This window comes from Arachis hypogaea, chromosome 2 (genome assembly GCF_003086295.3).
Source record: "Arachis hypogaea cultivar Tifrunner chromosome 2, arahy.Tifrunner.gnm2.J5K5, whole genome shotgun sequence".
Classification (NCBI taxonomy): Eukaryota; Viridiplantae; Streptophyta; class Magnoliopsida; order Fabales; family Fabaceae; genus Arachis; species Arachis hypogaea.
In genome coordinates this window covers 53,488,144-53,503,968 of record NC_092037.1, presented here as the reverse complement: position 1 = coordinate 53,503,968, position 15,825 = coordinate 53,488,144, and the positions used below count along the sequence as shown (strand labels likewise).

At 37.7% G+C, this 15,825-nt stretch overlaps 1 protein-coding gene across 1 annotated transcript; it reads left to right on the top strand.

The window, feature by feature from the left end:
- Nucleotides 1-259: 259 nt before the first annotated feature.
- On the top strand, nt 260-4,711 carry LOC112744310 (clp protease adapter protein ClpF, chloroplastic). Its single transcript, XM_025793893.3, has 9 exons — nt 260-470; nt 870-1,259; nt 1,369-1,428; nt 1,884-1,978; nt 2,118-2,290; nt 3,200-3,312; nt 3,839-3,884; nt 4,031-4,071; nt 4,305-4,711. Exons 2-9 carry the CDS (start codon nt 939-941, stop codon nt 4,434-4,436), a joined length of 981 nt encoding a protein of 326 aa, XP_025649678.1. The 5' UTR covers nt 260-470; nt 870-938; the 3' UTR covers nt 4,437-4,711.
- Nucleotides 4,712-15,825: the final 11,114 nt, after the last annotated feature.

Genomic DNA, 15,825 nt, shown 5'->3' with positions numbered 1-15,825 from the left:
ATCTACAAAATATGTATCTCAAACAATAATATTTCAATATTAATAGATAAATTTATTAATTAATGTAATTTTAAAATAACCGTTAATCAAAAGAATAAATTTATATAAATTTTTATGATAATTTTAATATTCTCACATTATAAACATGGAATAAGAATGTATTTATCAATTCGTATCTAAAGTTTGTCAATTTTTTTATTTTACATTAATAAATTTTAATAAATTTAATTAAGAGATTAAAAAAATTTCCTTTTCTTTTACCCTTAGTTGTACTTTTCTTTTTAATTTTTTTCAAGAGTCATTAAATTTTTTTTTTTTTTAGAAGTTCGCCAATGAAACCGATGTCACCCCAATCTCCCTTTTTTCTTTTCAACCTTCCGTAGTTTTCTTTCCTCCCTTACTGATTCTGTGAGGCCATTGACACCATTCAAATTCGTCTGCTCCAACTGTTTCTTCTCTGCTTTCTTGTGGTAATCTTTTTTCTTTGTTTCCCGAGAAAATATAATTTGCTGCTCCAAGAAATTTTCACTGCATATAGCTTCATGGATGATGCATTTGAACCACCCAATCTTTGATTTTCTTGTTGGCAAAAAAGAAGAAAGTAAAAGGAAAAAAGTACTGGTCCGCACAATAGGCAGATTTATTTTTCTACTTCAGAGTTCAGCCATCAATAATCTCCTTCGGATAAGAATTTGTTAAAATGAAGTCTAATTGGTCCAAAATTATGCTAATTTTAGATAGAAAAATCAAAATCAAAAGCAAACCTTTCATTGGTTTGTTATTATTGTGGTTAGGCTTTGAGACTGCATGTTATGCCTTTGAAGCTTCATAACTCCCTTTCATGTATTGAAAATTTGATATTAATGCAGGTGTTTTCTTGTAATTTTCTTTCTGCCATACCCTTTTTTTCTTGGTGAGGGGTGGTGCAAATTGTGACAATGAGCACTTTGGCAAATTGTGGAAAGTGCATGAAATATGGTTTTTTCTCCCCATCTTTGATGAAATCTTTTAAGCCATTTAGGAGATCCCAAATGGCCTCTGTCAATGGAAGATACTGTGTTTGGAATCATTGTGTTCAGAGTTTGTTCTTAGTTGGGTACCCTTGTTATGTGTTGAGGTATCGTGATTTTAAGGCCGAAGCTGGGTGGTTATTTGGAAGGGGTGAGCAAGGGTTGGATGCAAGTTCTGAGCACAGTGAGAGTGCTAATGAGGATATATTGTTGTTCTTCTTTCAGCTAGACTTAGCCACAAGAGTTCAGGTCTGGTTTCTTTTATACTTCTATAGGCAAGTCAATCATTTATCGCATTGCTTAGATTTTCAGGAGCTTATCTTAATGATTCATTTGTTTGAGAAATTTTGAATGTCAGTATGCTTTAAACATGGAGGAATATGACATTGCGAAGCAGTTGAGGAACAAACTTACTGAGGTTAGTAGCAATTGGATTTCATTTTGTGCACTAAAATGTGGTCTGAGTGTGTAAATTTTGTTTCAATTCATGTCAATGTGTTTAAGCATTGAGTTATATTTCAAGCATGATTGTAGTTTCAAAGCATGCTTTGAGCAGCTGAAAATAAAAAAGAAAAAAAAATTTTTTTTGTTGGACAATGCCATAGCTTACGAAAGATACCAAGCTTTGTGAATTTTGTTTACATTCTTGATTAAAGTAGAATTGACATTTTTCTATTTCTGTTCGTGGCTTTCTTTTATTGCATTTTTTCTCTGCCTTGAGTTTATGCGTATGACTATAGCCTTACTGTAAGTATATAACATGAAGCTATAGCAAATGTGTCAGTGTGTCTCTCTTAGTCTATATGTCTGAATTTTATGAATTGTAGCATTGAATTATTTGCAGTTTGCTTGATAAAAAAGTATTTTTGGAAGGTTGAAGCAGAGGTCATCAATCAACAACTGTCAAAAAGGGGACTCTCATCAAAAAGTGAAGCTCAAGATAAAGCTTTGAGTATTATAACACTTCGGTAAGGTTTCTTTGTCCATAGTATCCAATTGACTTGTTTTCATCAATTTATATATTTATATATTTTCGTTGTTCACCTTCCACATAAAGTGTTGGTCAAATTAATCACTGACAGCAAATGGTTCTGTCTGCCCTTGCAGTTCTAATCTCCAGAAAGCTATTGAGAATGAAGATTATGCCTTGGCTGCTGAATTACGCAATGAGATTTCGAAACTTGAGGCTGAGTCTCTAGCTGCGTCAGCTAAAGCTTTAGCATATAAAAATGTGCAATTTGCATTTCGGTTGGGGCAAAAAGTGAGGCATAAAGTTTTTGGTAAGTGAAATGCATTCCATTGAATACAACAACTAAACCTTATTTCACCAATGTTCCTTATGAAAATGGATTGCATTGAATAAGACAAATTATTATTAATTGCATTTCCATTTTACAGTGGAATCTAATGACAATGCTGTGACTAGGTTGTACTCTGAAGCATGGTAGTTAGTATCTTACAATTCACGATATATATCTCATGATTCGGTACAATTTAACCTATTGGTGATACTTATCTTAAATACATATGTATCTTATGGTACAAGTATGACTTGGTGTATTTGTATTACCTATGCAATTCAACTATACAGTTTAGACTTTTAGTTTCGAACTTTTCTTTACAAATAATCAACTGTCATAGCTTGATTTTTTTTTTCATTTATAATTGTGGTATCACATCATAGTTGGCTACTATTGTTCTATTTTCGTTGTTCTGAAATATGGTTTCACAATTACTCATTTGCTTTATACACACCTTAATAAACTTCACAGGTTACTAATGACTTATGATGACCTTTTTAGTGTTTAGTGTGTTTGTGCTCAAGTTCTTTTATGTTTTAGGGTTATATATTGCATTGTTTGTCTTTAAAATGCCAAAAGTATGGTTGCGTTCTGTTACTTTTACAGGTAACATATTTTCATGTTAATATTAGTTAGTGATCATATATCTTACTATACAAGATACGAGCATAGTTATGATTATGAAACTATAATTTTCAATCCCAAATGCCTTGGAGGATATCAAATCTGTGTTATTCACGCAAAAGAATTTGATTAGCCTCACCTTGTAATTTGGTGTCTCTCATATGAATGCATGCATATTGGGTGAAATATCCCATAAATGTGGAAGATTTGATTTCCTTATGACCTTACTCACCACACATTTTGATTACTCAACCTTCATGGCAGGCTATAGAGCTGTGATAGTTGGAATGGATCCAGTATGTTGTGAATCAACTTCATGGATGGAAAATGCCCAGGTTAAGAAGTTATCTCGTGGTTCGGCTCAACCATTTTATCAGGTTCGTCTACCTTCAGCATGAAATTTTCATTTGTATTGTTTTCTTGTTTTCCATGAGGATCATTTTAATTTTAGCTTATACTTTGACTTTCTAAACAGTTGATTCTTCTTGAAGTACTTCTCAATTCTGATCAATCCATATTTGTTCAGTCAGCATAAAAATATCAATCGATACCCATCTACATAGTGCATCTTGTTTTGCAAAATCAGCATTTTATGAATAATGTTGCTTGAATTATTCCAAGAATATATTTCATCACCAATTGTTGTGTGTACATTATTGTATGATTGTCTTTGGTGATACCATCTAGGGTGAGAGAGGCCCCGGGGGGGGACCATTTGCTTGTTTAAATTGTTTCTCTTCATTCCAAATCCACATTTCAGATAAATCATACTTTTTCAAGAGTACCTCTTTTCAGACCGTTGACACTGGAAATGTGTTTATTGTTGATCAATTTGTCGTTATTTTGTCCATTGTTAAGAATTGTGCTGGTCTTTAAATGGTTTCACTTTTGTCTAACATTCAGGTACTCGTCGACGTGCGTGCTGATCCTAACATATTGGTAGCATATGGTAAAGATGCTTTATTAATATTCTTTGCATATCACTCAACATTGTACCAAATGCTATAACTATAACTGTTGTATTAGTTTCCATGATACTCTGTTTCTTTCTGAATACAAAGTACCTGCAGATTGATATGTTTAACTTAATTGCAGTCGCAGAGGATAATCTTGTAATCCCTGATCAACCAGACATGGTGAGTAGATCTAGATCAATTCTTGAAACTTCAAAGACATGTATGATGATGTTATTTACAATCCGTTGGTGCAAACTTTTCTTTGTTTTTGTTTTTGGTTTTGGGGAGGGGGATTTCAAGACAAGAAATCACAAAAATAAAGATGATAGCTTTAAATTTAAATAGGGCTTAGGATAGAACATTATAACATCTTCTGAGGACGAGATTTAAATGGTGCTTTTAATGATGTGCAGGAAAGGTTTGATCATCCGTACATCTCTTTTCTCTTTTATGGAATGGATGCTGCTGGAGATTTCATCCCGATCAAGCAACTGAGAGAGAAGTACAATAGACCCCGACACGAAGTCCCAAATGATGAAGATTGAAGGAAGGCTTGATTGCTAATGAGATTACATTCATTTTTTATGCCTTTATAGTAGTCACTACGGAGAGTACTAATATTACTGTCCATGTATATACGCTTGTAAACAAAGATTGTGTAAAAATGCTATTTGTTCCTATTTTCGTCGGATCAAAACTAAGTTCATATAGGATATAGCATTAGTCATCCTAAAGTGGTGATTGTGTAAATATAATTGTGTACCTAAAACTATGGAAAGAATAAACTGAACTAACGACGGAAATACTATATTTTGAACTATATTATTGTCCTTTTTTGGGTTACAGTAATTTCATTTAAGTGGGAAGTTATGTAGAATTAAAATGTTGTTGTAAAATAAATAAAAGGTATACTAAATATAAAATAAAGATATGTAAATAGAAGACTTTAATATTAATATTAGCCAATATAATTAATTCGATAAAACTAATTTATATATATCTACTAATAAATATATAGCAACTTATTGTAAGAGAGAAAGAAGAGAGTAGTATGAGAGAGGGTAATTGTTGTTATTGCAATGTATGGTACGTGACAAGTCCTCTATTTATAGGGAGTGGATCCTCTCCAGTGAATAAAAAACTGGATGGTGTGCAGTGTTTAATCTAACCATTCACCACACTCTCTCTCTTATTTATTTCTGGTCCCACTATTAAAATCAAAGGTAAGAGATTGCACTGTATTTTGTCAAGTGTTGAAAAAACTGGAGAGGATCCATTTCCCTATTTATAGATACACAAATTCAAATAGTCAACCTTCATGAATTCTCAGATTAAGCTTTAGCTGCCCACATTAATAAATGGGCATTCATTCCATCCTTATCACAACACTCCTCCTTGGATGCCCATTTAGGATTATGCCTCATTAAAACCTTACTAAAGAAAAACCCAATGGGAAAAAACCTTAGTGAAGGAAAAAGAGTACAAAATCCTTTGTGATGGGGACTGCCTCATTAAAAACCTTGTTAAGAAAAATCCAATGAACAAAAAACTTGACCAAGGAAAAAAGAGTACAGTCTCCTCTTCTTGTCAACATCATTTAATGTCTCGAAATCGGCACATCCCAATTTCATGTACCAATCTTTCAAAGGAGGATTTTGGGAGTGACTTTGTGAATAAATCTGCCAGATTGTCACTTGAGCGGATCTGTTGAACATCAATTGTCCCTTGATTTTGAAGATCATGAGTGAAGAAGAATTTGGGAGAAATATGCTTTGTTCTATCACCTTTGATGTATCCACTTTTAAGTTGAGCAATGCATGCTGTATTATCTTCAAACAGGACAGTTGGAGCTATCTTATGATCAATCAGTCCACATGATGACAGAATATATTAGATCAAACTCCTGAGCCAAAAACATTCGCGACTAGCTTCATGAATCGCTAGTATTTCAGCATGATTAAAGGAGGTTGCTGCTATCGTCTGTTTCGTGGACCTCCATGATATAGCTGTACCACCATATGTGAACAGGTATCCTGTTTGAGATCTCCCTTTATGTGGATCAGACAAGTATCCAGCATCTGCATAGCCAACTAATTGTGACTTGGATCCATAGGGATAAAACAATCCCATATCAACCGTCCCATGAAGATATCGAAAGATTTGTTTGATTCCACTCCCATGTCTTCTGGTTGGAGAGGAACTATATCTTGCTAGTAAATTCACAGCAAATGATATATCGGGTCGCGTATTATTAGCAAGATACATTACGCTCCAATGGCACTAAGATATGGTATTTCAGGACCAATGATATCTTCATTTTCTTCTTTAGGACGAAATTGATCCTTTTCCACATCCAAAGATCTTACGATCATTGGAGTACTCAAGGGATGTGACTTATCCATATAAAATCTTTTCAATATCTTTTCTGTGTATGTTGTTTGATGAATAAAGATCCAATTTTTTATATGCTCGATCTACAGGCCAAGACAAAATTTAGTCCTTCCAAGATCTTTCATCTCAAACTCTTCTTTTAGAGTTTTTATAATTGTTGGAATCTCTTCAGGAGTCCTAATGATATTTAAATCATCAACGTACATAGCAATTATAATGAATCCAGATGCAGATTTCATTATGAAAACACATGGACAGATATCATCATTCTTGAATCCATTTTTGGCTAGATACTCAGTAAGACGATTATACCACATTCGTCCAGATTGTTTCAGACCATATAAAGATCTTTGCAATTTGACTGAGTATAACCCTTGCGAATATTCATTGGATGGTTTAGATATCTTTAGTCCTTCAGGGACTTTCATATAGATATCCCGATCTAACGAGCTGTATAAGTAGGCTGTTACCACATCCATTAAATGCATATGCAGTTTATGATATGTAGATAAATTAACCAAATAACGCAATGTTATCGCATCCACTACAGGGGAATACGTTTCTTCATAATCTATACAGGGCCTTTGTGAAAAACCTTGTGCCACAAGTCGGGCTTTATAGCGCACAACTTCATTTTTCTCATTTCGTTTGCTCATAAATACCCATCGGTATCCAACAGGTTTTACATCTTCAGGTGTACGGACTACAGGTCCAAAGACTTCACGTTTTGCAAGTGAGTCTAATTCAGCCTGCATGGCTTCTTCCCATTTTGGCCAATCATTTCTTTGTCGACATTCTTCAACTGATCTTGGCTCAAGATCCTTACTTTCATGCATGATCTTTAATGCCACATTATATGCAAATATTTCATTGACAATTGTCTTATTTCTGTCCCATTTCTCTCCTGTAAAGACATAATTTATCGAGATCTCGTCATTTTCACAATTTTCAGGTACCTGAACGTCTTCTGGTGTTAAAACTATATCAGAATTTTGGACAACTGCAGGTGTCTCTACTATGTCTTTTTCAACAGGAATATTATTTACCTCTTTTCTCTTTCGAGGATTTTTGTCTTTAGAACCGACAGACCTGCCACGCTTCTGGCGTGTATTTTCTTCGGTGGCAATTTGTCCAACTGGGACATCAATTCGAATTGGGGCATTTTTCACTGGTATATAAGATTTGGTAATCCTCTTTATATCGGAAAATGCATCAGGCAATTCATTTGCTATTCTTTGCAAATGTATAATCTTTTGAACTTCTAGTTCACATTGCCTTGATCGATGATCTAAATGCATCAACGATGATGCATTCCAATTAAGTTCCTTTTCAGGAAGCTTATTCTCTCCCCTTAATGTTAGAAATTTTGATTCATCAAAATGACAATCCACAAACCGGGCTTCAAATACATCTCCAGTTTGTATCTCAAGATACCTTACTATAGAGGGAGAATCATATCCAACATATATCCCCAATTTTCTTTGGAGTCCCATTTTGGTGCGATTAGGTGGTGCAATAGGAACATATATCGCACACCCGAATATTCTTAAATGGGAAACATTTGGCTGCTGGCCAAAAGCTAATTGCATAGGAGAGAACTGACGATAACTCGTTGGCCTCAAACGAATTAGTGCTGCGGCATGTAAAATAGCATGCCCCCAAACCGAGGTTGGGAGATTTGTTCTCATAAGTAAGGGTTTAGCAATTAATTGGAGGTGCTTAATAAGTGATTCTGCTAACCCATTTTGTGTGTGAACATAAGCTACTGGATGTTCAACACTTATTCCATTAGCCATACAATATGCATCAAAAGCTTGGGAAGTAAATTCACCAGCATTATCAAGACGAATTGCTTTGATTGGATTTTCTGGAAATTGTGCTTTTAATCGAATAATTTGAGCTAGTAATCTCGCAAACGCCAGGTTGCGAGAAGATAATAAGCACACATGTGACCATCTTGAAGATGCGTCTATTAGGACAAAAAAATATCTAAAAGATCCACATGGTGGATGAATAGGTCCACATATATCACCTTGAATCCTTTCTAGGAATTCAGGGGACTCAAATCCAATCTTTACTGGTGATGGCCTTAAAATTAACTTTCCTTGAGAACATGCAGCATAACAAAATTCACTAGTTTTAAGAATCTTCTAGTTCTTTAGTGAATGTCCATGAGAGTTTTCAATAATTCTCCTCATCATGGTTGTTCTCGGATGACCCAATTGGTTGTGTGATGAGCGGATAATTTGTACGCTTTTTGGCATTGTTTTTAGTATGTTTTTAGTATGATCTAGTTAGTTTTTAGTATATTTTTATTAGTTTTTAGTTAAAATTCACTTTTCTGGACTTTACTATGAGTTTGTGTGTTTTTCTGTGATTTTAGGTATTTTCTGGCTGAAATTGAGGGACCTGAGCAAAAATCTGATTCAGAGACTGAAAAGGACTGCAGATGCTGTTGGATTCTGACCTCCCTGCATTCGAAGTGGATTTTCTGGAGCTACAGAAGCCCAATTGGCTCGCTCTGAACGGCGTTGGAACGTAGACATCCTGGGCTTTCCAGCAATATATGATAGTCCATACTTTGCCCAAGATTTGATGGCCCAAACCGGCGTTCAAAGTCACCCTCAGAAATCCCAGCGTTAAACGCCGGAACTGGCACCAAAATGGGAGTTAAACGCCCAAACTGGCACCAAAGCTGGCGTTTAACTCCAAGAGGAGTCTCTACACGAAAATGCTTCATTGCTCAGCCCAAGCACACACCAAGTGGGCCCGGAAGTGGATTTTTATGTCATTTACTCATCTCTGTACACCCTAGGCTACTAGTTATCTATAAGTAGGACATTATACTATTGTATTTGGAATCTTGGTTCTTCTGGTTCCCTCTCTGGGACCGAAGCCAATGATCACTCTTGTTCTTATGTATTTTCAACGGTGGAGTTTCTACACACCATAGATTAAGGTGTGGAGCTCTGCTGTACCTCGAGTATTAATGCAATTACTATTGTTCTTCTATTCAACTCCGCTTGTTCTCGTTCTAAGATATCACTTGTTCTTCAACTTGATGAATGTGATGATCCGTGACACTCATCATCATTCTCACCTATGAACGTGTGACTGACAACCACCTCCGTTCTACCTTCGACTGGGTGAATATCTCTTGGATTCCTGATACACGATGCATGGTTGATCGCCTGACAACCGAGTGCTCGCCTGACAAACGAGCCAGCCATTCCGTGAGATCAGAGTCTTCGTGGTATAGGCTAGAACTGATGGCGGCATTCAAGAGAATCCGGAAGGTCTAACCTTGTTTGTGGTATTCTGAGTAGGATTCAATGATTGAATGACTGTGACGTGCTTCAAACTCCTGAGGGCGGGGCGTTAGTGACAGACGCAAAAGAATCACTGGATTCTATTCCGGCCTGATCGAGAACCGACAGATGGATAGCCGTGCCGTGACAGGGTGCGTTGAACATTTCCACTGAGAGGATGGGAGGTAGCCACTGACAATGGTGAAACCCTTGCTTAAGCTTGCCATGGAAAGGAAGAAGAAGGATTGGATGAAGACAGTAGGAAAGCAGAGAGACGGAAGGGAAGGCATCTTCATACGCTTATCTGAAATTCCTACCAATGAATTACATAAGTATCTCTATCTTTATCTTTATGTTTTATGCGTTTATCACCATACCCATTTGAGTTTGCCTGACTGAGATTTACAAGGTGACCCATAGCTTGCTTCATACCAACAATCTCTGTGGGATCGACCCTTACTCGCGTAAGGTTTATTACTTGGACGACCCAGTACACTTGCTGGTTAGTTGTGCGAAGTTGTGTTTATGCCATGGTATTGAACACCAAGTTTTTGGATTCATTACCGGGGATTATTTGATTTGTGAAAAGTATTGATCACAATTTCGTGCACCAAGTTTTTGGCGCCGTTGCCAGGGATTGTTGAGTTTGGACAACTGACGGTTCATCTTGTTGCTTAGATTAGGTATTTTTCTTCAGAGTTCTTAAGAATGGATTCTAGTGTTTCAAGGTGATGTTCTTATCATCACCAAAGCTGATTGGTTTTCATCAATTTAGCTCTTGAATGCAATGTCCTGCTGAAGCTTGTTTAGCCATGTCTAATTTCTTTAGACTAAAGCTTTAGACTAACATTGCATGATTCCTGGAATTCTCATTAAGAATTTTGATACCTTTATTTTCTTTTTCCACTTAATTTTCGAAAAAAAATCCAAAAATATTTCTTGTTTGAGTCTAAAGTCTCATGTTAAGTTTGGTGTCAATTGCATGCATTCATTCATGTGTCTTAGTGATCTTCAAGATGTTCTTGATGATTTCTTACTCTAATCTTTAAATTCTCTTAACTTGAGTGTTTTGTGTGTCTCATATGCATTCTCATTTTGTTAGTGTCAGTAGTATACAAACTGCTAAGTTTGGTGTCTTGCATGCATTGTTATTTGATTTTAGTTGCATTTTGATTATTAGAAATCCAAAAATATTTTTAATTTGTGTCTTCTCAAGTCAATAATACAGAGAATTGAATATTCAGAACATACAGCAGAGGAACTACACAGAAAAAGCTGGGCGTTCAAAACGCCCAGTGAAGAAGGACAGACTGGCGTTTAAACGCCAGCCAGGGTACCTGGTTGGGCGTTTAACGCCCAAAAGGGTATAGTTTTGGGCGATAAACGCCAGAATGTGCACCATTCTGGGCGTTTAACGCCAGGATGGCACAAGAGGGAAGATTCTGTTTTCAATGCAAATTTTTTTCAAGTTTTCAAAGTTTTTCAAAATCAAATCTTTTTCAAATCATATCTTTTCAATCATATGTTTTCAAAATTGATTTCTTTCTATTTTCAAAGATACTTGCTATCAATTAATGATTTGATTCAACATTTCAAGTATGTTGCCTTTTCTGTTGAGAAAGGTTTAATGTTTGAATCATATCTTTTATTGTTAGCCAAGTTTTTAATTTTCAAAATCAAATCTTTTTAAAAAAAATGTTTTTCAAATCATATCTTCTCAATCACATCTTTTTAAAACTAATCATATCTTCTTAACCACATCTTTTTCAAAATAGTTTTCAATCAAATCTTTTTGATTTCTAATTTCAAAATCTTTTTCAAAAATCACTTGATTTCTTTTCCACTTTCATTTTCGAAAATCAATTAGTGTTTTTCAAAAATATTTTCAAACTCTTTTACTTAATTTTCGAAAATTACTTCCCTTCTTCTCACATCCTTCTATTTATGGACTAACACTATTCCTTAATGCAAAATTCGAACTCCATCTTCTTTGATAAGTTCGAATTTTCTACTTATGTCTTCTACTTTTCTTCTCCTCTGACACCTAAAGGAATCTCTATACTGTGACATAGAGGATTCCACATTTTCTTGTTCCCTTCTCCTTCTTATGAGCAGGAGCAAGGACAAAAGCATTCTTGTTGAGGCTGATCCTGAACCTGAAAGGACCTTGAAGAGAAAGCTAAGAGAAGCCAAAGCACAACTCTCTGTGGAGGACCTAACAGAAATCTTCAAAGAAGAAGAACAAATGGCAGCCGAAAACAACAACAATGCCAACAATGCAAGGAAGGTGCTGGGTGACTTTACTGCACCTACTCTCGACTTTTATGGGAGAAGCATCTCTATCCCTGCCATTGGAGCAAACAACTTTGAGCTTAAGCCTCAATTAGTTTCTCTAATGCAACAGAATTGCAAGTTCCATGGACTTCCATTGGAAGATCCTCATCAGTTTTTAGCTGAATTCTTGCAAATCTGTGACACTGTCAAGACTAATGGGGTTGACCCTGAGGTCTACAGACTTATGCTATTCCCTTTTGCTGTAAGAGACAGAGCTAGGACATGGTTGGACTCACAACCTAAAGAAAGCCTGGACTCTTGGGAAAAGCTAGTCAATGCCTTCTTGGCAAAGTTCTTTCCACCTCAAAAATTGAGTAAGCTTAGAGTGGAAGTCCAAACCTTCAGACAGAAGGAAGGAGAACCCCTCTATGAAGCTTGGGAAAGATACAAACAATTAATCAGAAAGTGTCCCTCTGACATGCTTTCTGAATGGAGCATCATAGGTATTTTCTATGATGGTCTCTCTGAACTGTCCAAGATGTCTTTGGATAGCTCTGCTGGAGGATCTCTTCATCTGAAGAAGATGCCTACAGAAGCTCAAGAGCTAATTGAAATGGTTGCAAATAACCAATTCATGTACACTTCTGAAAGAAATCCTGTGAACAATGGGACTAGTCAGAAGAAAGGAGTTCTTGAGATTGACACTCTGAATGCCATATTGGCTCAGAACAAAATATTGACCCAACAAGTCAATATGATTTCTCAAAGTCTATCTGGAATGCAAAATGCACCAAGCAGTACTAAGGAAGCTTCATCTGAGGAAGAAGCTTATGATCCTGAGAACCCTTCAATGGAAGAGGTGAATTACATGGGAGAATCCTATGGAAACACCTATAATCCTTCATGGAGAAATCATCCAAATTTCTCATGGAAGGATCAACAGAGACCTCAACAAGGTTTCAACAACAATAATGGTGGAAGAAACAGGTTTAGCAATAGCAAGCCTTTTCCATCATGTTCTCAGCAACAGACAGAGAGTTCTAAGCAGAATACCTCTGACTTAGCAACCATGGTCTCTGATCTAATCAAAACCACTCAAAGTTTCATGACTGAAACAAGGTCCTCCATTAGAAACTTGGAGGCACAAGTGGGTCAGCTGAGCAAGAAAATTACTGAACTCCCCCCTAGTACTCTCCCAAGCAATACAGAAAAAAATCCAAAAGGAGAGTGCAAGGCCATCAACATGGCCGAATTTTGGGAGGAAGGAGAGGCGGTGAACGCCACTGAGGAAGACCTCAATGGACGTCCACTGGCCTCCAATGAGTTCCCCCAAGAGGAACCATGGGAATCTGAGGCTCAAAATGAGACCATAGAGATTCCATTGGACTTACTTCTACCATTCATGAGCTCTGATGAGTATTCTTCCTCTGAAGAGGATGAGTATGTCACTGAAGAGCAAGTTGCTAAATACCTTGGAGCAATCATGAAGCTAAATGACAAGTTATTTGGAAATGAGACTTGGAAGGATGAACCCACTTTGCTCACCAAGGAACTAGATGACTTGTCTAGGCAGAAACTGCCTCAAAAGAGACAGGATCCTGGGAAGTTTTCAATACCTTGTACCATAGGCACCGTGACCTTCAAGAAGGCCTTGTGTGACTTAGGGTCAAGTGTAAACCTCATGCCTCTCTCTGTAATGGAGAAGTTAGGGATCTCTGAGGTGTAAGCTGCAAAAATCTCACTAGAGATGGCAGACAATTCAAGAAAACAAGCCTATGGACTTGTAGAGGATGTTCTGGTTAAAGTTGAAGACCATTACATCCCTACTGATTTCATAGTCCTAGAGACTGGGAAGTGCATGGATGAATCCATCATCCTTGGCAGACCCTTCCTAGCCACAGCAAGGGCTGTGATTGATGTTGATAGAGGAGAGTTGATCATTCAAGTGAATGAAGAATCCTTGGTGTTTAAGGCTCAAGGATATCCCTCTGTCACCATGAAGAGGAAGCATGAAGAGCTTCTCTCAAAACAGAGCCAAACAGAGCCCCCACAGTCAAACTCTAAGTTTGGTGTTGGGAGGCCACAACTAAACTCTAAGTTTGGTGTTGAACCCCCACATTCAAACTCTAAGTTTGGTGTTGGGAGGTTCCAACATGGCTCTGAGCATTTCTGAGGCTCCATGAGAGCCCACTGTCAAGCTACTGACATTAAAGAAGCGCTTGTTGGGAGGCAACCCAATATTATATTTTGACTATTTTCCTTTGTTATTTTATGTCTTTTGTAGGTTGATGATCATGAGAAGTCACAAAATCAATGAAAAAAGCAAAAACAGAAAGAAAAACAGCACACCCTGGAGGAAGAACCCACTGGCGTTTAAACGCCAGTGAGGCTAGCTGTTGGGCGTTTAACGCCCAGTCTGGCACCATTCTGGGCGTTTAACGCCAGAAAGGGGCACCAGACTGGCGTTAAATGCCAGAAAAGGGCAAGAAGCTGGCGTTAAACGCCAGAAATGGGCACCAGCCCGGCGTTTAACGCCAGAATGGGCTAAAAACGCAATTTTGCTTGCCATTTGGTGCAGGGATGACTTTTCCTTGACACCTCAGGATCTGTGGACCCCACAGGATCCCCACCTACCCCACCACCCTCTCTCTTCTTCACCAATCACCTCAACACCTCTTCCCCAAAAACCCTTCACCTATCAAATCCCTTCTTTCTCTTCACCACTCACATCCATCCTTCATAAAACCCCACCTACCTCACCATTCAAATTCAAACCACTTTCCCACCCAAACCCACCCTCACTTGACCGAACCTTACCCTTCCCCCTCTCCTATATAAACCCATCTTCACTCCTTCATTTTCACACAACCTAAACACCACTTCTTCCCCTTCTTGGCCGAAAACAAAGGCCATTCCCATCTCCTTCAATTCTTCTTCTTCTACTCTCTTCTTTCTTAATTTGCTCGAGGACGAGCAAACCTTTTAAGTTTGGTGTGGTAAAAGCATTGCTTTTTGTTTTTCCATAACCATTTATGGCATCCAAGGCCGGAGAAACCTCTAGAAAGAGGAAAGGGAAGGCAAAAGCTTCCACCTCCGAGTCATGGGAGATGGAAAGATTCATCTCAAGGGTGCATCAAGACCACTTCTATGAAGTTGTGGCCTTGAAGAAGGTGATCCCCGAGGTCCCTTTTTCACTCAAAAAGAGTGAATATCCGGAGATCCGACATGAGATCCGAAGAAGAGGTTGGGAAGTTCTTACCAACCCCATTCAACAAGTCGAAATCTTAATGGTTCAAGAGTTCTATGCCAATGCATGGATCACCAAGAACCATGATCAAAGTGTGAACCCGGATCCAAAGAATTATCTTACTATGGTTCGGGGGAAATACTTGGATTTTAGTCTGGAAAGTGTAAGGTTGGCATTCAATTTGCCCATGATGCAAGGAGATGAACACCCTTACACTAGAAGGGTCAACTTTGATCAAAGGTTGGACCAAGTCCTCACAGTCATATGTGAAGAGGGCGCCCAATGGAAGAGAGATTCAAGAGGGAAGCCGGTTCAATTGAGAAGGCATGACCTCAAACCCGTGGCTAGAGGATGGTTGGAGTTTATCCAACGCTCAATCATTCCCACTAAGAACCGGTCCGAAGTTACCATAGACCGGGCTATCATGATTCATAGCATCATGATTGGAGAAGGAATAGAAGTTCATGAGGTTATAGCTCAAGAGCTTTATAAGGTGGCGGACAAGTCCTCTACCTTGGCAAGGTTAGCCTTCCCTCATCTCATTTGTCACCTCTGTTATTCAGTTGGAGTTGACATAGAGGGAGACACCCCTATTGATGAGGACAAGCCCATCACTAAGAAGAGGATGGAGCACACAAGAGACCCCACTCATCATGAGATCCCTGAGATACCTCAAGGGATGCACTTTCCTCCACAAAACTATTGGGAGCAACT

Coding starts and splice junctions, on each gene's coding strand:
- LOC112744310 (XM_025793893.3), top strand. CDS start 939: ATGAGCACTTTGGCAAATTGTGGAAAGTGCATGAAATATGGTTTTTTC. Junction 1,979..2,117: donor TTGAGTATTATAACACTTCG/GTAAGGTTTCTT, acceptor CTGCCCTTGCAG/TTCTAATCTCCAGAAAGCTA. Junction 3,313..3,838: donor CGGCTCAACCATTTTATCAG/GTTCGTCTACCT, acceptor TCTAACATTCAG/GTACTCGTCGACGTGCGTGC.